The sequence below is a fragment of the Heteronotia binoei genome, chromosome 18 (genome assembly GCF_032191835.1).
Source record: "Heteronotia binoei isolate CCM8104 ecotype False Entrance Well chromosome 18, APGP_CSIRO_Hbin_v1, whole genome shotgun sequence".
In the NCBI taxonomy this organism is placed as follows: Eukaryota; Metazoa; Chordata; class Lepidosauria; order Squamata; family Gekkonidae; genus Heteronotia; species Heteronotia binoei.
In genome coordinates this window covers 2,284,747-2,310,141 of record NC_083240.1, presented here as the reverse complement: position 1 = coordinate 2,310,141, position 25,395 = coordinate 2,284,747, and the positions used below count along the sequence as shown (strand labels likewise).

At 45.1% G+C, this 25,395-nt stretch overlaps 1 protein-coding gene across 1 annotated transcript in view; it reads left to right on the top strand.

The window, feature by feature from the left end:
* Positions 1 to 1,096: 1,096 nt before the first annotated feature.
* Positions 1,097 to 25,395, top strand: part of IFFO2 (intermediate filament family orphan 2) — a 45,456-nt gene continuing 21,157 nt past the window's right edge. The window contains exon 1 of the mRNA XM_060259588.1: positions 1,097 to 1,611. Coding sequence (XP_060115571.1) covers positions 1,097 to 1,611 — 515 coding nt within the window. The remainder of the gene's footprint in view (positions 1,612 to 25,395) is intronic.

Here is a 25,395-nt window from a genome sequence, read left to right as displayed (position 1 = left end):
TGGGTGGTGATATCACGCTGCACGCATAAAATTTACTTGCAGGGAAGCGTGAGTTGGGATTGTGCCTCGGGTGGCACCCCACACGCCAGGCTGTCTTTAAGGCATCACAAGCTTGCCCTGTTTGGGCTGCTGCAGCGGACTGTGGCCCCCTCAAAGGGGGTCTACTGCAGGGGTGCCCAACGGTAGCTCTGCAGATGTTTTTCCCCCTACAACTCCCATCAGCCCCAGCCATTGGCCATGCTGGCTGGGGCTGATGGGAGTTGTAGGCAAAAAACCCCATCACCCTTGGCCTATAATTTGTAAATTGTTTAACTGTGATTTTATAAGCAAATTGATGTCTAATGTATTTTATGTTGTGAGCCGCCCTGAGCCTGCCCCGGCGGGGAGGGCGGGATAGAAATAAAAAGTTATTATTATTATTATTATTATTATTATTACTGCACTTGCCCCCTCGAGGAAGGAGATGGCCTCCCAAACCTTCCTTATGACTCCTGAGATCCCGCTACCCACCAACCGGTAGAGATGCGTTTGGAACCGGGGAGCTCTCAATGGGGACCTCTGCACGGAGCCTCTTCACTGGCAACCGCGCGGCCTCTGGGCATACGCAGAGCGCCCCTCTCCCCAGCTCTGTGCCGCACGTGCCCAGGGGGGCGTGGCTGCGAGTGAAAGAGGAGGGGGGGAGCTCTGCGCAGAGGCGTGGGCGGGGCTGGAACGTTCGGGCGCCGCAATACGGAGGGCCAATGGGGGGGGAGGGGGGCGTGGCCAGGGCTGCGAGGACTGTGAGGGGAAGCTGGCGCGGAGGGGGCGTGTCGACGCCGGCGAGGCCCCGCCCCTCAGCCAGCCCTGAGCCAGTCAGGGGCCGCGGCGGGCAGGAGCCGGCGAGCACTGCAGAGGCGCCGGCCGGCCGAGCGGCAGCAGCATCTCCTCCGCTGGTTCTTCTCTTCTCTTCTCGTCTCCCCTCCCCGGGAGGCGCCATGGCCGCGGGGCCGTTTGAATCTCGCCTGCCCGGCGGCGGCGGCCGTTACTGGCCAAGGGCCGGCGCGTGAGGGCCGCTGAGGGGAGGACGGCGGCCGGGAGGGGCCAGAGCGCGAAGAGGATGATGAGCGCGGGGCTGTTCGGCGAGGCGGCGGAGGGGGGCTCGGCGGGGGCGACGGCGGCGCTGCGCAACGACCTGGGCTCCAACATCCACCTGCTGAAGGGGCTCAACGTGCGCTTCCGCTGCTTCCTGGCCAAGGTGCACGAGCTGGAGCGCCGCAACCGCCTCCTGGAGAAGCAGCTGCAGGCCCAGCAGCAGCAGCACAGCCGCCTCCGCTACAAGCGCTTCCCCCGCCACCAGGCCACGCAGACCGGCCCCGACCCCCCGCCGCCGCCCCCCGCCGCCCCGCAGCCCCCCCCGCCCCAGCCCTACGGCCGCCTGCCCGGCACCATCTGGAGCTACACGCAGGTGCGGCGCACGGGCGGCGGCGCCCTCGAGACCCTGCAGGGGCCCGGCGTCTCCTGGCTCCACCCCGACGGCGTCGGCGTCCAGATCGACACCATCACCCCCGAGATCCGCGCCCTCTACAACGTCCTCGCCAAAGTCAAGCGCGAGAGGGACGACTACAAGCGCCGGTGAGACACACACACACCTGCCTCCCCCCCCTTTCCCCTCCAGGCCCAGAGATTGGCTGGCGGGGGGGGGTCAGGGCCTGGCACCCTAGGCCAGGCCCCCCTCCCCCACTGATAAGTCACATGGAGACGGGGGTGTCCAGGTTGGTGCCCCCCCAAGTCTGGCGCCCTAGGCAGTTGCCTAGCCTAGTGGGGAGGCATGCACACATGCACGCTCTCTTCCTCGTGGCGGCTGCTGCAGCAGCAGGAAGGGAGAGAGGAAGGGTCCCTGCTTCCCTCGGGCAGGCTTCCTCTTCTTCAGCCTTGAGTGGAGGCTGGCCCACACTTGGAGAGGAAGGTGGGGGGGCATCTTGGCAGAGCCCCCTCTCCCTCCTCCCCTGCATAGGGACTTGGCGGCTTGGCAAGGCCAAGAGAGAAGGGCTACTGCTGTCCTCAGTGCCTGCCCGGCAGGGCTTGTGCTGGGGGGGGGGCTCACATCACTGGTTTCTCCCTCCTCGGTGCGCTTGGCAGGCGACAAGATGGCTGCTGGGTGGGGTGAAGGGGGACCTCTGTTCTGACCCCCGCCATGGAGGGGAGAGAGGCGGACTGGCTTCCTTCCTTAGGTTTGATCAGCTCCACCGTGGCCTGCAGAGCAGCCACCAGCATTGCAATGCCATGGATTGCAGGGAGGGGTGGTCTCATGCCTGCTTCCCACCCTTAGGGGGGATTGTTGGTGCCGGGAGCTATTTATGAAATGGCCCTCTCCTCACCCGCCCCCTCCCAACAGCAGAGAAAAAGGCTTCTAACAGTACAATCCTAAAGAGACTTACTCCAGTCTAAGCCCATTAAATTGAATAGGCTTAGACTGGTGTAACTCTCTTTAGGATTATACTGTAAGTCTCCCCTCCTCCCAGCCACCCAAAAGCAATGCTATGAACTCAAGCTGGATAAAAATTGACAGGTATTTGGGGAAGGACAAGAAGTGAGTTCCCTTGTTCTGCTCTTGCCCCCTCCCACACATTTCCCTGATGGATGAGAAGTTTGTTGATCGAGACCCCCATTGGCAGGAACCCTTGTTGTCACTGCAGGAATGCTGGGAGGGCAGTAGCAGGAAGTGCATTCCCTTTTCTGGGGTCTGGATTTGGGAATGGAAAACATCTTAGTTTACTCATGCTAGATAGCTAGTTTACTTTTCCTGCTAGAAAACAAAATAGGAATCTATTGGCACCTTAAGCACTTTAACAAAATTAATTGCAGAATAATTTTTGGAGCCAGAGACCCTTGAATCACTCAAGATAGTTGCTAAAATTGTCATAGAGGGGTGGGGAAGAATATGAGTCCCTTTCCCAATAGGCGCTAGCATTCTTTTTAGAGGAGCGGAAAGGAAAATAATTAATTTTGTTAGATTTGTAAAGTACTTTCCCTGTTGGTGAGCTCTGTGTGACTGAGCCTAGCTGAATTGCCCTTGGATTGGTATTTGGTAGATAGGCTGAGGAAATGGAGTCCTTTTTCCCCTCTCCCACCTGAATTTTAGCCTGTCTTGCTATTGGCATATTTCATCGATGAAGACTCTCTTTCTTTTTTGGTGGATGGGCAATTGATAGCTCTTGAGTTTGGAGGAAGGGAGATCTGTTCTGAACTGCCTTTTCTATAGACAGCACAATTGCCCCAGGGTGGATATCAGTGAAGAGAATAGGAAATAAATCCCTGCTTTGATAAGTGAGGTCTCTGGTTTTCTCTTGGGGAGAGTTAAAAGGCTGGTTCTGTTGGGCTTTATAGCTCACCTTCCCACTGATGTGCCAGTTAACAACTGCTGCTGAAGAGAGGAGGTGGGAGTGAGCCTTTTCCCTTTGGGTGTTGGGAAAAAGGGTTTGTGAGGGGGCAACTGGAATGACGCTCAAGGAAGGGAATCTGAGGAAAGGGCTAGGAAGGGAAGAAAGAGGTTTGAGGGGGGAGGGATACTGATTAGGGACAGTGAAGAGAACTTGAAGCCAAGAGGAGAGGCAGGGGATAGATGTAATAAACTTCATAAACAGAGTCATGGCCCTTTTTCAGCTTCCTGGGCTTGAACAGGGCTAGGCACATATTCATTGTTTGCTAGTATAATCCAGGGAGTTTCTGGTCCTTCTGCTACAAACTTGTATTTGTAATGTGGCATTAACACTGACCCTCTTCAGCAGTTTGTGTGGTACAGAGAGAGTCAGTAATGGGTCGGAGTATTGGTGCAGCTGGATGGATGGCTTCCAAGGGAGCAGATGGTAGTCTGGCTTTTGGTCTGCATATTTTCTCATTGCTTCTTCTGCAGCCCAGGAGTGTGAGTGCGTATAAGGAGTCAGGATATGAGCAATGTGAATGCCCGGAATGGCCCTGCTCACATTCATCCTCCCCTAGAGAGGCCTGTGTAAGAGGAAGTGACTGTGTGGGTGCTGTGGGGGAAGCTTTTAGTGACAGAAGGTACAGAAATGAGAGTGGGGATATAGATTTCTCTGGGCTGATTGAAGGAAGGTGATTGGCACATCTATTCTGTCTCTAGTGTATGAAGTAGGGCACAAATGCCCCATGAAAGACGGAAGAGACAGTAACAGCAAGATACTGGAATATGAATTGTCCAGGCATGAGTTGAACTAATACCTTTTGGGTGCATTAGATGAGTATATTATGAAGCACAGGATGTCAGTGGGGGCACTTGCATAGTGACTTGTGCTTATGGTAGTAAATCCCCAAATGCTGGTGACGTTGGCATGCACAGCCATCGCACTGGTCCAGAAACACAACTATCAACGCACTATTCAGAGTCTGGCTTCTGTGGCAAGGGAAGTCTGTTGATCATGGGAATTTGTGGGGGAGGCTTAAGGATTGTTAAGTTAGTGAAAGGGATGTGTGGGACTTAGAAGGAAAAGTATTCCGGATGCTGAGTGATGGCAGGACAGGAGAAGAACAAGCAGCGGATGTAGGATCTTGAAGGGAAAGGTCAATGAAACAAAGGCCTGAAGAGAAATCCGGGTTCCCAGAGAGCACAGAGCTGCAAAGTCTGAGTCCCTGAGAAGTCTCCTGTGCCTTTAAGAGGTTGCACAAAAAGGAAAATCCCACTGACTGTGGTTTCTTTACTTACTGCAGCACTGTGACCTGACAAGTCCTGTGGAGGAAGTGAGCTTGGAGGGTTGTATTTTGCTGTAATATGAACTCATTGGATTGTTTGTCTGGCTTTGTAGTCATGGGAAGCATAGGCTTATCTTCTTCAGTGTGAGGCCCAGGTCTGATGAGAGAGTGAAGGAGAGTAAATAAGAGATAATTTATTGGGGTGCAAGTGATGCAAGACGCAGAGCTGGGGGTGGATATCGCGGGATATGGATTGCACACTCCAGTGCAATGTGGGGTGAAGGCAAAGGGAGATGAGTTGATGACATTTTGAGACTGATACCCATTAGATGGCTCTCCTGCATGAACAGTGGTTGTGATGCAGCAGTAAGGATATTGCTAAAATACTTTCTCTTCGGCGTAGTGTGGTGGTGTGTGTGACTTGGGGAATCTCCCTATGGGATATTATTTCAAGTGTTCTGTTTCCATTTTGGCTGCAGGGAGAGATGGTAGCATTGATATCTCAACGCAGAGGAAAATGGGTTTTAGAATGGATAGGATCTCTCTTAGGAAGTGATGCCCTGTTGAATTAAATGGTTACATTACCATGCCAGAGCAGTTGATGGAAGAATTAACTACTTATATTCTTAATCCCCAAAATAATATATGTTCCTGTGGGTGTGGCTATAGGATTGGGATTAAGAATGTAGCTAAATTTCAGAGGGAAAATGTGCTCGTCCCCATCAAGCTGTTCAGAAAAAAAAGACAATTTCTTGGAGGGTGGAGGTGGGAATACAGCCTGGTTTTAAAGGTAACTCTGGCAACCACATTTTTGGGACATCTACTTCCTTGCTATTTGTTTACTATTCAATAGCAGAAGTCAGTGATGAGTGGCCTCGTGGTTGATTCTGCATCCTGGCTGCCATGAATTGGTTGAGTGGTGCAGAGTTTGAGCTGAAAGCACTGCAAAGGCTTGCATCCCATCACAACTGTATTAATGTTTATTTCAACGAAGAAATCCTTGGAACGGCAAATTCTTGCCACTGCCAACCTTTATTCTCTGTACAAACTAAATTTAGGTTTATTGAGTTGACAGTTTAATCTACTGTCTGGTTGAGGCTTGTTTATGTATCTGAAAGGAGATCCATGGGAAGACTGCTGTTACTGGAGCTGGCTGCGTTGAGAGAACTGCAAGAGGCTATGCTAGAAGCAGGTCTTCTGTTGCTACAATAGAAGGATACAGTCACTCAATCATTTCCTCTTGCTGGATGGAAGGGCCCTGAAATCTTGCCATATTGCTTGTCTTTACTGATATGTTCTCAGACAGGTTCGAATGTCTCCTTCCTATGTATGATGCTCTTTGGAGAAGGAAGAAGGTTTTTTAAAGATAAAAGTATTGCTAAATGTTCAATATTGTTTCAAGTCTGAGCCACCACTGTAGCATATCCTCTAGTGCTTGTGTCTGAATTAATAAATCAGGATCTTACGTTTCTTATGACTTGTACAGTGCTGTGTAATGATTACTTTCTCAGTCCTTTTGAAATTTACAGTTGACAGGGGTGTTGAAACTGATAATGCAACAAACAAACCCTTAATAAACTTTGCTTACTCTTTTAAGCAAACAACCGAAGAAACCGATAGCGTTCTGATAAAGGGAAATACTTTGCTGTAATCTGATAAGAGGAACCCCCCAGTGTTTTAGCATTTCCCAATCAAAAGTGGGAGGCTTGAGTGCCTTTGCCTGCTTTGAAGTGACTTCTAGTTTTTGCTTTAAAAAATATTATGGTGCAGAAAAGAGCAGCCTGCTGGTATGAATATGAATGCTTACCTTGTCCAGTTCGTCCCTAAAATGTCATCTGACTCTTGAGCCAGATGCTTCCCTTTGGTATGTGCCTTGGGCTGCCCCATATAAATGTGTTTGAAACACTTTGCCTTTGTCAAACCTCTCTTTGTATCCCTGGCTAACTTTCAGAGGTAGTGTGAAGATCAGAAACCATCTAGAAATTTGAAGAAGCTGTTTCTTTATTTCAGGAACAGGAATAAAGGCATTTGTGCCATGCTTTTGCTTTTGTGTTTTTGTATTTGATAACAAAATGATTAAGTAGAACAATGTTCCCTAGTCTTGCACCGTAAAAGGCTGTTATTTGCACAGCCCATTCCTAATAATGTTTTTAATAGTCCTCTCTTGTTTTGGAAGAAGCTCTGTTTTTAGATGCCATGAATTCTTTTTGTATTGCTTGCTGAAGTCTGGATAGGCATTTTAACTCTCTTGCTGTTACATTGTTAGGCGGTTGACAATATAACTGAAGAGTGTCAATGTTGGCTAAACATTAAAATCTCTCTTTAAATCGAAAGATACTGTTAAAACGTAGGACGATATCATAAATTGATAGAACATGTTTTGGTCTCCTTTTGCCACCGTGCAAATAAATCAGACAAGCAAATGAAAATCTTAACTACTCCATCTGGGGACTGTGCTGCAGATACCTAGAATGGGGACCACACTGCTAATTGCAGTTCTGTAAGTGACCCTTTTTCAAATAGCCGATTCACAGATTATTGTTGCCAAGACCTGGTGGTAACAATAAGTTGAATAAGTCTGCTGCTTGGTCTGTTTCAATTCACAGCTTCTTATAAGCATCTGAAATTCAGCCTTCCCTGATGGGGTGAGCTTTCTCTGGAATTCATGAGCCCTTTGCATTCTGTCAGAAAGGAGATCTCAGAGAACGTTCAAGTCACACCTTACAGCAGTTCTGAGCTAATTTTTCCAAGACCATCTTCCTTGGTTGGGAGGAGAGATGTACATTTGATTTCTCCTCCAGACTTAGAGGCTTTTATGTTTTTAATTAATTTTTAAACTTGGGGTTCCAGATATCATTTTTGTTTAAAAACAAGGTAGTGTGAGTGATCTTGCAGTACAGTACTGTATATTCACAGTTTACTCAACAGTATAAGGTAATATATATAGTAAGCTGCCTCTTGTAATTGCTACTAGAACTTAGTCTGGCGGCAATTGTCGCACTGTGAGGGGTTTTGAAAGCTGGTTGCCGCTTCCCTTCCCTTCCTTTCATACAATGATAGAGGCATGTGTGAGGCAAGCGAATGTTTTTGTGAGCAGGCCCTAATTTTTGTGGATATTTCCCTAGAGGCCTTAATATGTGATTAAGTCTAGAGAGACTCTGGGGCAAGAAGTTAGTGAAGTATTTTATTGGGTTGTCCTTGTTTCAGTTTTTTCTCCTTGTCTTGCTCAAGAAGTTTAACATTACCAAACTGATCAGAGTCTTCAGTTGCTTGTGAAGGAAACAGGCTTCAGGAGCCTGAATTCAGATATATGCTCAGTCTCTGACCTGAATATGCCTTATTTTTGTAGCTTCTGATGCCTTATTCTCTCTCTCCCACCCCAGTATGAAAAACAGGAATGTATTCTAGCCAGGATAAAGAATGAAATGAGTGGTTCTGTGTGCCCAAGAACTCTGGACCTCTGTTTCCTGAGCATCCTTGTTAGCAAATCATCTGTGAAATTCGGAACAGTGTCAAAAGCTGCTTGCTAGCATGGAAACCTGCAAAAAGAAGACCCCCCCCCCAAAAAATCTTGGTATATTCTGGCTTTTGTGTATACCTAATAACTTCTTTGATCCTGTTCACTGACCATAGAAGATCAAGGAAAATCCCTTTCTGAAGACTCAGAGCCAGTGATGCGAAGTGAAAGTTTTTCAAATGTTATTTTTCTGCCCCATATAAGTACATATAGCCTATCTGTAGTTGTCCGGGCTGTTGTGCTGAAATATGTTGGGATAAAAATGGCGTGTGAAGCATAGGTAAACCCTACAAACATACTCTAGGCTTCTACATGGTATATTTGCCCTCTTTGGCTAATGCTTTAATTTTTTCCCCTATTTTTTTTCCCTCAGTAGTTAAATTATTTAAATTTGGATATGAAAATGTTCCTTGAAAAACCCACATGCCTGCTTGGGGCTCTGATTGACATGCTGTGGCAGGACAGGTCAACCCTGCTGCCCAATGAAAGATGTCGGCCTGTGGTGCTCCTGAAGGGCTCTGCACGGGGCCCTGTGGAGCATCCGTATCCCACGGCACTTAAAGAAATGCTGACTGAGGCGAAACTGAACAAACCGGTCTTGTGATCCAAAGTGGCCTTTGCTGCCATGGATAGCTCGTTAGCAGATTATGATTACTCTGGAATAAGTTGGGCTGGATTGACTGGGACTCTTGAGGTGCGGCATTAGATGCTGTGTGGAGGCCCTGAGCAGCATGGCATCTGTTGATGGGACTGTCGAAAAGCCTCTTCTTTTCCATGTAAGGCTTGGATCTTTGCATACGCTCAGGTGTTGTGGGAGTTGCTCCAAAAGGGCGTAGTGCAAGGATGCAGCGCACACTTAAGAATAATTTTTTTCTTGTACCTAATGATTGATCCTGATCTTCTTCAATCTAAAATCTTGCACTGTTGAACTCTGCTTTAGCCCGTGCTTCTTGTGAGTTATGTCTAGTTTAGCTTTTATTTTGAAATGCTTAGGCCCTAGAAAAGATGATAGAACACCAAAATTCAAACTGTTGCACTGTGTTGATAAACACCCAAACAAACAGTCTTAGTATGTGATTTGAATAATAACTTCGTCTGGCCATTTAAGGTCTAGTTAGTGAAAACCTTTTTTTTACCGCTTTCTGTATTCATACGTGAAGAGGTTTTTCCTTTTGAAAGTTTCTGAATAAAGCCTATTGATCAGTCTGTTTGGAACGTCAACTCCAGCACTTGAATGGATTTGTATATTATGGTTCCAAAAGAGTTTTTAATTGGTCCAGTCATTTAGTGTTTATCAGAGAGTTGGGCCTTCCTTGCAACCGTGGACAGAAACTGTTAATAATGGCTGAGCTGGAAATAATTGCTTTTCCTCAGGTCGCACTTTGATTTGGCAGATTAATAAAGTCCAGTTGAGGATAGGGATTGTTTCAAATTTGCTGCAGCTGGAAAGGGTAAAGGTTATCATTGCCAAAGGGAGAGCGTGACAAAACTAACAAACTCTTGTTTTTCGAAAATAAGGAACTTAATAAAAATGTGCTTAAAAGCAATCTGAGAGGAATGTCTAAATCAACTTTTAAGTTAAAATATCACTCTTAACAAGATGCAAATGTTATACTATAGACCAATAAAAAACAAATGATTTTTGATATGGAAAGGAATTCCAGCCAAGTAGTAACTCCTTCCTGCCTGCCTTTCTGGCTGTGCTAGGAACCCTAACGTAAATATTTGCCATTAGCTTTCTATGTTTTTCTTTGGGGGGGGGGGGAATCTTTACTACCACATCTTTGTCTGTTTGCAAAAACATTGTGCTAAGATACACTGCAATCAATAATTCACATTGTATGGACAAGGCGCTGCTAGATTCTGAAGACTAACAAGATTTATTCTGCTATGTTTATGTGGATTAGAACCCCTTTTTTTCCAGATACAGAGATTGGTCATGTAGTGTGAAAAACCTACTCAGGGTGAACATGGCATACGGTTCCCGTGAAAAATCGTTAGTCCTGAAGTTAAGTTTCAATATGTACCAGTCTTTAAATTGGAAATTTAATGCAACAACATATCTTTAAAGTGGGGCTTGATTTGGTGTGATGGGGAAGAATATTCAGTAGATCTGTAAGCTAAAGTAATTTGAGTAGGTGAGTGAAGGACTTCCTGTGTCATGTAGCGACACTGTTTCCCCTCCCCACCCTCAATATCCTCATTATTCCACCAGAACTCAGTAACGGCTGAAAGAACTGCTTGCAAAGAATGTTTTGAAAGTCTCTAAAGTGACAGTGACTCAACAAAACAGTTGATAATAAATGGACAATAAATAACCAGGCAGTAGAAACTATTTGTCCCAACCTTGATAGCCCAGGCTGGTTTAATCTCGGAAGCTAAGCAGGGCTTACCCTGGTTAGTACTTGGATGGGAAGCCTCCAGGGAATACCAGGGATGTGATGCAGAGGTAGGCAATGGCAAACCACCCCTGAAAGTCTCCCGATGGGGTCACTATAAGTCAGCTGTGACTTGACTGCAAAGCAAACAGTCCTCCCCCCCTCAAAACCTCTTTGGCTTGTTGCTTCAGAGGTTATTGAAAAACCACTAGTTTATCCTGGACCCATGTGCCTTCTCTTGGTTCTCTTAGTTTACAAGTTTTGACTGCTATTCATGCCAGTTGTGGTACAGATAACCCTCAAGATGTCACACAAGCATTCCACGGAGGTGAGATCTGGTCAGAATCTGGGTGATGCAGCATCTTCCCTTGCAAAAGCTCAAATGATGTGCAATAATTTAAGGTACCCCAAATACAAATTGAGTAGGTAAGTTCAGAAAGTCCTGGGTATATTGGCTTGATGACCAAATATTTGAAAAGATACGTTCGCTGTTTGGATGTTTTGATCTGTAAGGAATTTCACCAGTTGAAGATCTGGTCTCTTGTGTAACCAAACAGGTTTTAAATCTTCAACTCAAATAGTATCTGAAGACACGATCATGTAAGGCTCCAATGAAAATAGAAACCCAGGCAGAAGATATTTCTGGCTCTTCATTATATTTATTTAGAGGCTTAAATGGCTCTATAATGCAGTGCGAGTCTGTAGCTAAAGTAAGAGTAAGGCTGATGTAGAGATCAGCAGCTGCTTTTTCTTTTTTTTTAACTGTAGTTCAGTCTTTGCAGGACCCCCCCCAGGATTTTGCCTTTGACTCTAGAGGAGTTATTTCTCTTCGGAACTGCTGACTTGTCTCAGGGTTGTAATTTTAAATCTTGGTGTGTCTGAAGTAGTAATCTGCATTGCATTCAATATACAGTGAAACTACAGATACGTTGCATTAAAGCCCTGGCAACGAGGGCCACCAACACTGTTTTAAGGCTTCATTTTGCTTAATTGTGAACTTTAAAATACTGAATCAACTTCTGTCACAGCGTAAATCGCCCTCAGCGTGTTTCCACCATATGGCCATGAACTAGTACAGTTCCATAGGGCTGAAGGGTTTGATTTAGCCACCACAGAAGTAATGTTTTCAAATTTTATTCAGTGTTGTGTTACGTATGATACATCTATATAGTACTTTTCTCTTGTTGGATTTAAGGCAGCATAAATACAAAATGCCTACAGTGCAAAAGGAAAAAGGAGAAGTAAGGAATCAGGAAACCGTTGACCAAAACCATTTTCTGGGTATGATGCTTATTTTCCAACCTTGCCCTACTTTGCAGTGTCTGTCTGTGGTTTCCATGATTGTGTCTTGTTTCTCTGCATCTCCTGCTCAGCGCTTAGTGTCTAGGTGGACCCGTTTGTGCCAGTTTATTATGTTGCATAAATGAGATATGCTGATTTAAAGGATTATTTCAACTCTCAGTAAATCTAATAATTTTGCCTCCACCTTCAAAGAAATTATACAAGTTAATCATAAATCTCATTACTCTTTTTCTGATCCTAATCAAAAAGACATTTCTCCCATGTGTAAAATATCCCTTCTTTAGATCTCAGCCACAAAACACTTAGCAAACTCTAGTAATTGGCAGCCCTTATTTTCCCCAGTCATTCATTTGTTATGCAACCTTTTGATTATTTTTCTTCAGTTTAATGTGTGGGAATGTTCTCCCTTAATCTGCAGCAGAAGGAACAATTCAGCCTCATGAACACATAGTTGCTTCATCTAGACTATGACATCAGTCATGTCCTTAAATCTCCTTTATAAGCAAGGACCATTTAGAGAACAGCATTCTGTCCATTAATGATGTGTCTCGCTAATAACACAAATCTGCACTGGAGTGGCGTTGTTAGTGTAAAACTGAAGCATCGATGATGCATTTGAGTGTGGGCATGTCTCCCAAAGGGTGACTTGCTGCCATGTGACATTCATTCACTGGACTAATTTTGCCAGATTTCACATAGTTCACTTGGACCAGGGTGTAAAAATTCAGCCTCCACTAATACAGAAAAAAGAATCCTCGTGAATGTCTGGTTTTTCTTTGAAAGGTAGCCTGGTAAATCAGTGTGAGAGCTTAGGACATGCAGGTACCAGCTCCTTTTGTGTCCTTATTGTGAACTTTTTTGCTGGAAACCATGGTTAAGTGATACTCCACATCAGAGCAGAGTACAGTGCTGTAGATACTCTATGATCTAAAATTAGCATTACTGTCTTAATACATTCTTAAAATCTGCCAAGGCTATACTGAGGAAAATGTTACAACTTGTAGATGCCATCTTCAACTTTTTTGGTGCTCAAACTGCCAGATATTGGGGATTTTCCAAGTGCTATTACTGAACCTTATAATTTTAGATGAGAATGCCATTAATTGCAGACTTGGAAGCTTTTTATTTGGGATGAATTTAAGATTTCACTGAAGATGATTAGATCTTGGTTGTTGTCTCCCATCTTAGAGAGTCGTCGTCATGGTGTAGTTGATGCTGGGCTTGGACTGAGAAGGCTTGGCTTCAAATCCCCATTCAGCCATTAAATTCATTGGCTTCTCTCTCTCCCCCCGCATCTAACAGAGTTGTTCATAGGATAAAAGGAAGGAAGAGAACTTCTGAGGTCCTTGAATGAACAGTGAGGTACAGACCTAATCAATAAATAACAGGAGTCTGTAAATGGGAATCGTCATCTGCGAGACCATCGATATGATGGTGTTTGCAAAGCAAGCAACTGAGGCTAGGGTGAATATGCTTCCTGTATTTTCTGAATCAGTGGAAACACAGCCTAGTGTCTTTGAGTTCTAGAGTTTGACGCCTGCTGGCAGCAAACTTAAAAAAGTGGGGGATTGAATGTTTATGTTCTTAGAAGTCTATAGAAAGGGGAGTTTAAGGTAATTGTTGAAAAATAGTAGAGTCAGTTCAGAGTTCAACAATATTAAGAGCTTATAGTCTGCCAATGTTTAACACTTTTAGTATGAAATCAAGAAGAAATCATTCTGATCTACTAGCACATCCTTAGCAACGAGCACTTTTCTGCCAGCGTTTCTTTTTGCCAGTATGTGAAGTGGGACTAGAGTGGAATGTGGCAGAAAAGTCGTTCAGTGGCTCTGGCTCTGCAGGCTGCTCAATATGTATGTTGGTGCAGAGCCCTGCAGATATGCTTGTGTGGCTCTTGTGAATGCAGTGGGGTCTTGTGCCAAACCTTTCCTGGTGGACTATTAACTAAGGAAGGTGGCCTGCTGCCTGGTGGACAAACGGCAGCGACGACGATGGCAGCGGGTGTGTGTGTTGAAATTAGGCATTTTTCTGGGGTGCTGGGAGGGGGGGAGGGAGCCCAATTCGGTGCCTCCCTTCGGGCGCCCTAGGCAAATGCCTAATGGAAGCCGGCCCTGATTATAGGACTTCTTTATGGAGCTGCAAAGCCTGTTCTAACTTTATGGGGGTGGACTAGATGACCCTGGAGGTTCCTTCCAACTGTATGATTCTGTGATTTATTTCCATATCAGTAAATGTAGTTGATCTAGTTGTGAATCCATATCTAGTTGTATTGAAATATTCAAGGCAGCATATGGCAGTACCAGGACCGGCTTTCATAATATCAGCTGGTGGGAAATACTATGTCTAACAAATGCTATGGGAAGAAACTCCTCCCCCCCTGTTTTCCTTCTCAGTACATCAGTTGGCTTTATTTCATTGAACAATGTACATGTCTTTGCTTTTCACGGTCTTTCTACTAGCTCAGACTGCTTTATGTGGCAGGCTGGCTGGCTGGATTTATTCCTTGTCTTGCTAGGTTGGTTTTGCTGTTTGCTTGGTCTTCAGTGTGTGATTTAAAAATATGTGCATGTCTCAATCTATCCCTCTTGCAAAGGTGTGACTCAAAGATGAGGCAACGAGATCGTGTGCACCAGTGGGTTCCCTCCACGACTAATGCTTTGCATTGAAGCAAAGAGCTGCTGGGGTTACCATGGTTGTGTGCTTCTCTACTCTTAGCAAGCATATTACTAAACGGTTACCACATCTAGCTGACGGGAAGCTAGCAAAAAAGGAACTGGTTTGGAGCTCGGTAACATTTGGCGGAGTGCTGTGGTGAATCTCATTTCCTTTTTATGGTGGCAGTTCATGAGTTTTAAGCCCTTTCCATAAACTGGGGTGAGACAGATATGAAAGACCCTCTTTTGGGGATACAGCTACCACTGATAAGTAGAGTGCTGCCCTGAAGGTTCAGGCTAATGCAGGTAATACGAGGGTGACCTTGAGACAGCTGCGTGTGCCTAGTTACCCTGCCTGGGAAAGAGGGAATGTGGCCTCGAAGATCCCTGGTGAGGCTTCTTATTCAAGCATGGCAAGGCCATCCAGTGTTGATATGGAGAACTGGCTCACATATTGCTGTGGAGGCTGGATTACTTGAGTCTTTAATCTTCCATTTCCTCCTCTTCTACAGCGTCTTGCTCTGTACCAGTTCTCTGGCCCCTGCTTGCTGTGCCACAGTGAACTCCCACCATTTCCAAAAGCAAAAGTTTAGCAGTTTTACAAAGAAATTAGGTGGCAGTCTTAGAGGAGAATGCACTACACGGGACTGTAATAGTTTATAATATACATTTAACTTGGTGCGGTGGCAGTGATTCTCCAGGGTCTCAAAGCAGATATTGGTCTTTCCCAACAGCTCCTACCAGAAATCCCTTATCTTCATTCAGCTTTTATTAACTTGGTGAATCAAGTTAATTCCCAAACACTCAGCCGACTGTCATTCTCCAGCTGACTTTTCAGATGGTCAGTGTTTGCCAGCAACGCTTGTATAGTATGAAAATCTCATTTTTTTTCCAGTATACCAAACATTTGCTTAAAATTCAGTAGACAGTTGAGTGTTCATGTAATGCAGCTAGTCTGACAGGTAGTTTACAATGTGGTGATATAGATACTGCTTAGGCAAGAAAATACATTCTAAAACATGAGTTCTGTATTTAATTATCTTGCACCCTGGAGCTCTTTTCAGTGAGCTAATCCTCTGTTCTGCAGATTGCCAAAATAATTACCTCTTTCAAAAGAGTTCTGTTTTCACCTCCAGTTATAATCATGACAGAAGTACAGAGAGCAAAGAATGGCTTTTTTGCCACATCTGTTTCATAAGCCATGCTGCTAATTGTCTTTCCAGTAGGACTTGGATCATATAAAAGCAGTTTAACATTAAGTTTTTGGAATAAAAATGTACCACACAATTAGTTTTCTGTACGCAGAGCTTACTGCAACTTTTCAACTGGTTTGGTCAGGTGAAGCTGGCCTTCATCTCTGGCTGTCCCTGTGAGGTGCTTCCCTGAAGGGCTAACACAAATCATGCTCATGACAGCTATTTATTTATTTCTGTCACTTTATAGCCCCCCCTATCCCGTGATGGGCTCAGGGCGGGTTCCAACACAATAAAACAATCAAGCCAACAGTAAAACAGAATCAAACAATTAGAAACAAGATTAAAATTTAAACAAGGTAAGCCATTTAACTCAATGTTGATTTCAATGCAGCATGAAATGATGTGGACACAGTTAAATACAGCTTTGGGGTCAAGGATATCAGCTGCATTGGCCCGACTTAAGTAACTGTGCAGGGAGGCCAATTTGATGGTATAATAAGGTAAGGTGAGGACATCCGCCTGCCTCAGCCATAGGCCTGGTGGTGCAGCTCCGTTTTACAGGCCCTCCGGAATAGCAACAGATCCGGCAGGGCCCGAACGTCTAAAGGAAGCTGGTTCCACCAGGCTGGGGCCAGAGCCGAGAAAGCTAAATGGAAAGACCCCAGGTTACAATTGTGGGGGAGGGGGGGAGAGTCAGATATGTTCCCCTTAACATTTGTATGCTGCTTAGTAATGAGACACAAGTTTGAAGTAATCAGAATTCTGGACAATACTTACTTTCCTGGAGACTTCAGTTAATTGTCTAGCAGCATTAGCGCCTAAACCAGGTACTGCAGGACCCGGTTTAGAACACTTCCTTGAAACAGCCAGACTCCAGAGCATGGCACATGTTTTCACTGAGTTCAGTTCCATCCTGCTGAATCTGGAGGCCAGTAATACAAAAGACTTCTGTGGCTTTTGTCCCAAGTATATGGCTGCAGTGTGGTTTTCGGACTGCGCAAGGGGCTTAATTTGAAAGCATTGTTGTTCTTATGTTAGCTTTTGAGATAGAATGCATGCTGTTTCCTGCAGCTGTATGTCCCTACTCTTACCATGAGCTAACTTTTCAGTTGCTTCGTTTAAACTTAAGCAGCACATAGCCCCGTATCTAAGACGTGCTCGGGTACGTTCTTGAGATCTACTGCATAGCACCCCCCTTTTCTTGAGGCAGCATAAGACATCCAGTTTCCAATGTATCTTACACAATTAAAGCAATGCAGGCCACAAACGGCCTAAGGCCAGGCATGCTCCTAAACGGTGCAGGCAGTATGGAGAATTACGAAGGTAGAAGCCAGTGCATTAGAACAGGATAAAACATACCATACAGTTTTATTATTTTTGCCAGTAAGATGGAACATACAAATAAACCTTGGAGTGGACTGTAGTCCTGTTCGTTTTAGAAAGAAGCATTGTCCTGACCCATTCAGCCACACTGCAGCCCCGTTCCTTTTATCAAAAGCTCTCCTGAGCAGCACTGCTTATGCAGCCTGTGCAATGAGAGGAACGTGGGAGGCTTCCTAACCTCCTCAGGTGTTCCATTCTGCGAGACGGCAGCCACAGCAGAGAACGGGGGTGAGCAGTGTCATTCTTAACCTTTGCAGAGATGAGCAGAGCTGTCATAGTGGGGCACAGCAGGCGTGTGGGTCCAAGACCAGTAAGGGCTTTGCTGGTTATAGCCAGTATCTTGAATGGAGCCTGGTTCCTGACCAATAACCAATGGCGTGACTGTGGAATGGGTGTGGCATGCTTGTTCCATTGGGTGCCTGGTAGTAATTGGGCTGATGGACGTGCCATTGAAGGGTTGACCTTATTTCTCAGGGAACTTCAGAACTAGGCTGTTGCTGGCCATAGGCCACTTGGGCTGCAGGCCTGATACGAGGTATGGGTGCTCTGCTCTGAGAGCCAGTTTGGTGTAGTGGTTAAGTGTGGGGACTCTTATCTGGGAGAACCGGGTTTGATTCCCCACTCCTCCACTTGCACCTGCTGGCATGGCCTTGGGTCAGCCATAGTGGTGAAGTGAGCGGACTCTTATCTGGGAGAACCGAGTTTGATTCCCCACTCCTCCACTTGCACCTGCTGGCATGGCCTTGGGTCAGCCATAGCCCTGGCAGAGGTTGTCCTTGAAAGGGCAGCTGCTGTAAGAGCTCTCTTAGCCCCACCCACCTCACAGGGTGTCTGTTGTGGGGGAGGAAGGGAAAGGAGATTGTGAGCCGCTCTGAGACTCTTCGGAGTGGAGGGCGGGATATAAATCCAATATCTTCATCTACCTCACAGGGTGTCTGTTGTGGGGGAGGAAGGGAAAGGAGATTGTGAGCCGCTCCGAGACTCTTCGGAGTAGAGGGCGGGATATAAATCCAATATCTTCATCTACCTCACAGGGTGTCTGTTGTGGGGGAGGAAGGGAAAGGAGATTGTGAGCCGCTCTGAGACTCTTCGGAGTGGAGGGCGGGATATAAATCCAATATCTTCATCTACCTCACAAGGTGTCTGTTGTGGGGGAGGAAGGTAAAGGAGATTGTGAGCCGCTCTGAGACTCTTCGGAGTGGAGGGCGGGATATAAATCCAATATCTTCTTCTTGCCTGCAGGATGATCATCGCAGGCTTGGAATCCCCATGTTTCCCAGATCACATGGGTGTATGTCAGTCCACTGCAGAGTTATTATGGTTGCAGCCTTGCAAGAATGGCTCAAAGCATTCTAGCGTAGTATTTTATATTGGACAGTCTGTGGGGAAAATAGTGTTTTGGGATTAGCTCTAGGAGGTGCCAAGCAATGAAAAGTGCTCAACATTGTATTGGAAGAATCTGGTGTGGTGAGCGTGTGTGACCAATGCTGGGACGAAGAGATCCCAGCCAAAGGATACCTTTGGAGCAGTGCATGTTTACATATTTGATCACGGCAGCCGGAGATCTTTTTAATTATTTGGAAATCTTGCACAGAAGCCGATTTTGGGTGTGTGCTGCTCAAATGAAAACCAGAAGTTTAAAGAATGTAGCTAAAACCACAGCCCAGCACATTCCTTTGAAAGCTGTGTATAAGCTTCAGAATGCAGGAGTTCCGCTGTTACACATCTTGGTGTGACGACTTGCTTGATCGTTGTTAATGGGTTCTTTTTACTGTGGCTTCAATCACATGCTTTTCTTCAGGTGAATGTAACCATTATGTGTCATACAAGCTCATTTCCAAGGAATTATCAGTGTTAAAATGTGCACATGCCATTCTCACGAACACTTGTTGTTGGAAGAAAGTCCTTCAATTTTTGTACGCAAATAGAACTAGGTTAGAAATAAAGTTGACTTGAGATATTTATCCCCATCTCTCCTTGAGACTCAAGGTGACTTAAACTGAATTTTCAATTGAGAACTCCTCACCTCCTGTCTGCCCCCTAAAATTAGTGGCATGGTTGAATGGCCAGTGTGGACAAATGGATCATGATATAGTGTAAAATCAAAAGCACAGTACTACTCTGCTGAAACAACAGATCTTCTTCAGGGTCTCTGTGCAGACCACACACTGGGTGCTGTGCCTGTGTGTTGCTTCTGTTTAGGAAATTTCCAAAGCCTCAATTTTTGACGGGCTTTCCCTCAGACCTGGGTGCTTGGAATGTTTAACTCCGCAGGTCTCTTGGAAATAGAACATGGTTGCTAATACACTGAGATCACGAATTAACTCTTTCATCAAGGGTGGACTTTAATTTGAAGAGAAATAGGCAAGATGATCCCGCTGACTTGCAAGCCCAGGACAACTTTGCTCTTGCATTTGAGCCAGGTTTTAATGGAATCAGATGTTCCTATTAAATTAAAACATTTTGCATGGAGCTGTTCAGTTAGCATTTAATTTTGTCTTTCAGTGAAGAACCCAATTCACAAGGGGCTAAAACGCCCTGTCCTTGTGATAAACTTGAAGAGTCTGGAAATAAACAGTGTTGCTAAAATGCATGTGGTTATTCCAGTTAACTTGCGGCTGTTTTTCTGCCTCCTGCCGCTGTTTACTGAGCACTGAATAGCTCTGTCTGGGGTATGATATTTTCTGCTTGTGAGAGTTTGAGTAGCCGGGTAGCCCAGGATTAGCCTGCTCTCGTCAGATCTCAGAAACTAAGCAGGGCAAATAGTTGGAAGGGAGATCGTCAAGGAATATCAGGGTCATAATGTGGAGCCAGGCAATGAAATGACAAGCCACCTTTGAATGTCTTTTGATGCAACAGTTGTGCTCAGAACACTGCATCCTACATTACCTGCATTTTGTACTGTGAAAAGCTCTCTTGTGTGAGTTAAGAAGCTGCTGGTTGTGAATAGACCTGTTATTTTTTTAAGTCATGGAAGAGAGGCAGGGAAGCGTGTTGAAGCCCTCGCCAGTCTTACCTCTCTTCTCCCTCCGTTGCCCTGCATCCTTCAGCCAGCCCCATGGACGATCAGTGTGCCTGTGCATTTGTTGGGCTTATGCATAGCCATGGCATTCAGAATTCCCTTCATGTACTTTAATTTAATGCTCTGACATAAGGCTTGTTCACAGCACTTTTAACAATTGTTTGATTCTTTTGTCCCATCTTAAAAGAACGTTTAGATATTGTTGCATACGAGTGATGCCCTACAACTCTTCTCTCTTCCCTGGTGCTGTATGGGAATGTAGGTGGGATATCTTGAAGTACCGCAGCATTTCTAAACAACGATTTCATTATTCTTAGTTGTTTTTATAATCCTTCGATCAGATGGTATCTGTCTATTCAAGAGATGTAGGAGTCTCTAGAGCAGGTTTGAATCTGAGCTTCCTTAGATGTGAGGAGAAAAGCCACTGATGCGAGCCCTGATATGTGACTGGTGAATGGTTCGTTTGATACGAGGGATTAGTGGACCTGTTAGTACAGGTCCCGAAAAGAGGACCAGATGAGGCTGCCATGACTAATATCAAAGGAAATAATCTGGCTGTTTTGAGTTTGGGAAACATCAAAATCTTGTCAGTCTTAGCAAATGGAATGGCACACCCTTCTGCTCAGGAAAGCATAGGCATCCAAAGTATGAAACATCAAAAGAGCAGGCTATATTGCCATAGGGCAGCGATCAGGAAAGCATTCCTCCGGTCTATGCCTATGGAGCAGAAGGTGACGCCTAGGCAGGGTGCAGAGATTCTCCTTGTTCCTCCTCTGTGACTTCTGGTGGAGCTCTAGGTGATACTTTGGGTGTTCTCCATTCAGCAGATGAGCAAAAGCAGGTGTAACTCTCAGTCCCAGATGACAGAAAAGGCATCATAATTCTGTGTCTTACCAAATGAGTCCTTCCTTTTAGCCTTTAGCCATAGGCATATCTAAGGCTCGCCGATGTTCTTGAAGTCAGGAGGACTGCAGAGTTTGGTTAATATGCATCTAGTGCTGATGATGACTTTTGGGTGGTAGCTGCTTGTTGTTGAAGGAGGATGGTCCTTTTCTCTCCATAAACTGGGAGAAAATGCAAGTAGGCAGCTTTTCTTAACAGATTATAACGCTGTCCAGCCATCTCATCTTTTGCCGTTCCCTTCTTCTTTTGCCTTCTGTCTTTCCCAGCATTCTTCTCCAGTGAATGCTCCCTTCTTATTTGGTGGCCAAAGTATTTGAGCTTCAGCTTCAGCATCTGACCTTCCAGGGAACAGTCAGGGTTGATTTCCCTTAGAACTGACTGATTTGATTCTCTTGCTGTCCAAGGGACTCTCAAGATTCTTCTCCAGCACCACAGCTTAAGAGCATCTATTCTTCTGCGCTCAGCCATAGGTCCAGCTCTCACAGCCATACATCACTACTGGGAATACCATTGCTTTGACTATATATATGGACTTTTGTTGGCAGGGTGATGTCTCTACTTTTTACTATACTGCCCAGGTTCGCCATAGCTGTCCTCCCAAGGAGCAAACGTCTTTTAATTTCATGGCTACAGTCACCATCTGCAGTGATCTTGGATCCCAGAAATGTAAAGTCTGTCACTACTTCCACGACTTCCCCTTCTATTTGCCAAGGTGTGATGAGGCCGGATGCCATGATCTTAGTTTTTCTTGGTAAACCTACCCTTCTCTTTTGACTGCTTTCAATGACGTTTACATTCTGGAATTGGAAATAGCACAGGTGTGCCATCTGCAACCTGATGACCTCTTGGAAGGCCTAACCCCAAATGACAGTTTTATCTAAATAGCATACTATGTATAAAATCATGAGCCTCACCATCGGGATGTTATTCCCGCACCCCAAGCCTCCCAGGAAGTCAGAATGAAAGAAAAATGTGGAAGGAAGTTGTGGCTTTTGGGACTGCCTGATAAACATGTTACGTAGTGCCCACCTTTTAATTCTGTTTAGCTTTCTTTACAATGGTATTTTGAGTTGTGGGCAGTCTTTTTTGCTATGACCGAAGTGCATACTTAAACTCTGACTCACCTGGAAGTCAACACTGCTTTCATCAGCCACTGGTAGCTTTTACTTGGTTGGCTTTTTCTGTAATGCCACAAGTATTCTGCTACTTTTAGAAAGTGCTCATCTTTTCTGCCTCCTCTCTCCCAGGCTCAATAGAAGAAACATGTGATGTCGGAGGTAGCTTGAGGTCTAAAGACACAGTGACTAAATGCATCTGGAATGCAGTATTGCGTATGGGAATAAAGTGGATGCCTTGACTTCAACCAGACTGGTCCATTATTTCCTTGTAACTATAACAATGAGCCTGTGAGTGTTGATAGTCAAAACATTAAGGGCATACTTTTCAATGAGAAGGATCTTGGGCCACGTTCAGTGTTTAAATATTTTGGAAGTGACGTCTTTTTTAAAAAAAAAAAAAAATCCCAGTAGCCTGTGACTAGGCTGCTAATGACATTATTGCAGTCTGTAAATTCTGCTTGGCAGTGCTTTGCTCAGGCACTGGATAGCCTGATTTGGCTGCAGCTGGACATTTTGGGAACTGAAGCTTGAGCCAAGAAAAATCTGAGACTAGTGAGAGCAGCTGTCTGCAGCAGAAGTGTGAGAACTACTGTTCAGTTGTAGGCTTAGATGCATCACAACACTGCTGGCCGGATGGAGGACTGTCTTCCCAGCTGATCTGCCCATAAACCTTCTAGCTGCCAAAGAGATGCTAATTAAGCAGTCTGGCAGTTTTCTCTTTTTTGGGGGGGGGGGGGAGGTGAAGTGTGTGTTCAGGAACTGCTGCATAAGCATCTTCAGGGGCTCTTTCACATCAGCACCACTTTACATGCAAAGCCTCTCCGGTTGCTTCAAAGTCAGACATCTTTGAGGACAGCTGGAACACGCTGCAGTGGAGACTTGCAGCTCTGCAGCACTTGGCAAAGGTAGCAGGGAGAGATGCAAAGGCCTGGGGGAGACAACAGAAAAGCTTTTCTGAGAATATCTTTCATTTTTTCCAGGGGAAAAGCTGGGGAACTTTGGGAAGCGCTGGAAAAAAATAAACTCCTTTGAATTGTTTTTTTGAGTAAAGCATTTCACCTCATTACAGAAGCAGGGCTTTTTTTTGTAGCAGGAACTCCTTTGCATATTAGACTACACACCCCTGATGTAGCCAGTCCTCCAAGAGCGTACAGGGCCTACTGTAAGCTCCAGGAGGATTGGCTACATCAGGGGCACGTGGCCTAATATGCAAAGGAGTTCCTGCTGCAAAAAAGCCCTGCACAGAAGCATGGCATGAAAAAGTCTGAGGAATTCCTTATTTTTTTCCAGTGGAAGAATTGGGACATTTGGAGGAACGCAAAAATTACAATTTTTCTGTTTGGAAGAACTGAAATGAAAGTCAATGTTTAGTATGATCTTTTAAAATGTTAATACAATCTACAGCATTAGTTAACAAGTGGAGGACCTGCAAGGATTTGCAGGAGTTTCATTTTCTCCCCTATTCCTTTCCTTTCCCTGGTAGCCCCCGTAGCCTCCTCTTTTATCTGCATTCTTCCCACCTATCAGCCAGCCTATATTTATCCCTCCCATCTTCAGCTTTCTGTCCTGGTAGCCTTTCCCCAGGAAAACTCTGGTCAAGTTATGTAGTGAGGGCTGGGCCATGCCCAGTTGTATGACCGGAAATTTCCAAGGACTTGAAGGCAATATCTCATTTTCCCCTGCATGCACTCCCTACACTACTTCCTCTTTTTCTCTTGCTGGCCACTCCCATATCCTCACCTTTCACTCAACCACCAACCTACCTTTATCTGCCCCTTCTCCCCAGCATGTTCAGCTATACTGTTATCTGTTTACTTTACCTATACTCTACTTTTCTCCAGAGTGATGACCTAACACAAATTAACATCCTCCTCTTCATTCTACCCTCATAACAACCCTATGAGATAGGTTAGGCTTGAGCGCTCATGACTAGCCCAGTGTATCCCAGTGAGGTTTCCTGGCAGAGTGGAATTTCATATTTGGGTCTCCCAGAACCTAGTCTGAAACTCTAATCACTATGCCACACTAGCTGTTGTGTGGTAGATGTTATTGAAGAATTACAAGTAGATGAAGCTGGGTCAGTCATGAAAGTTGTATGTTAATCACCCAATGATTACTGCTGTGTCCTCCCTCAAAGGCCAGAACAGCTTTCCCTGGCCTTTCACTGAGAGAGAAACCAAGGCTTGAAGGCTGGCAGTACTATTGGGGCTGCCTAGCTATAGCCACTAAGGATATTCATTTCATAAAACTATACATGCTCCTATTATTTGGGGGGCTAACCCCAAGGTTTTTCTAGATTTCAGATTTTTTTTGCAATCCTTATGCTTTTCACAGATTCATAGAAAGATCTGTCTTGTCCATGGCACCTATCTCTGGATGTAAGTATTCACAGATAGGCCCATGTTGAAAACTGCATATTTTGGTAATTTTTGTATACTGTATAGTATACTGTTTTGTATAGTGAATACTGTAGACATACACTCCATTTTCAAGATTTTAAAGGCTACCTCTGTCTGAGCTTCTCTTGGCTATCAAATAGCCGTGGTGATTTAATCAGGGATTTCTGTTGTTGGAGGTGATCCTGTGTTCATCTAGTTGGAGTTACAAATCTGAAAGAAGCAGGCTGGTGGAGTTCCTTGGCTTATATTCTTGGGTCAAGTCCCTTTTCACAGCTCAAAGCTGCAGTAGTCAGTTTATGCTGGTGATGTAAGACTGCTTGGTTTTTAACTGTCTTCATGCAGGTCTTGCATGAAATTAATCAGCGTCGTGGGAGAAACAATCTCCAGCAAAGAACGAGAGAGCTCTTTCGCTGACTTATGATGGGGAATCCTGGCTTCCCATTAGTGAAATGCAGCAGCTGGCTCTTGTTCAGAGAGAAAATCATCATCTGAAAAATTGCCCATCTTTTCAGTTGGTAACCTAGTGGGTTTTGTCTTTTTCTAGAAATGGATGCACAGAAAATGCATGCTACTTAAATGCTAAGTTCTTTCCTCAGTGGTGTGGTGATGAACAAAATGGTAAAACTTGTCATGGCTTCACTGGTGTGATAAGAGACTAACAAATATCCCAGAGAGGCTCAGTCTCAAAAGCGCCTTTCCTGTATGCTGTAGAAATTGTAAAAATCATCCCCCCCACTGGGATTATAAAGCAGATTTACAGAAGCAGTACTCATTATGAGATGGTTTAGGGTTGTTCAGAGGTATACTTCTGTGGTTTTCCTTGACTCCTGACTGCTT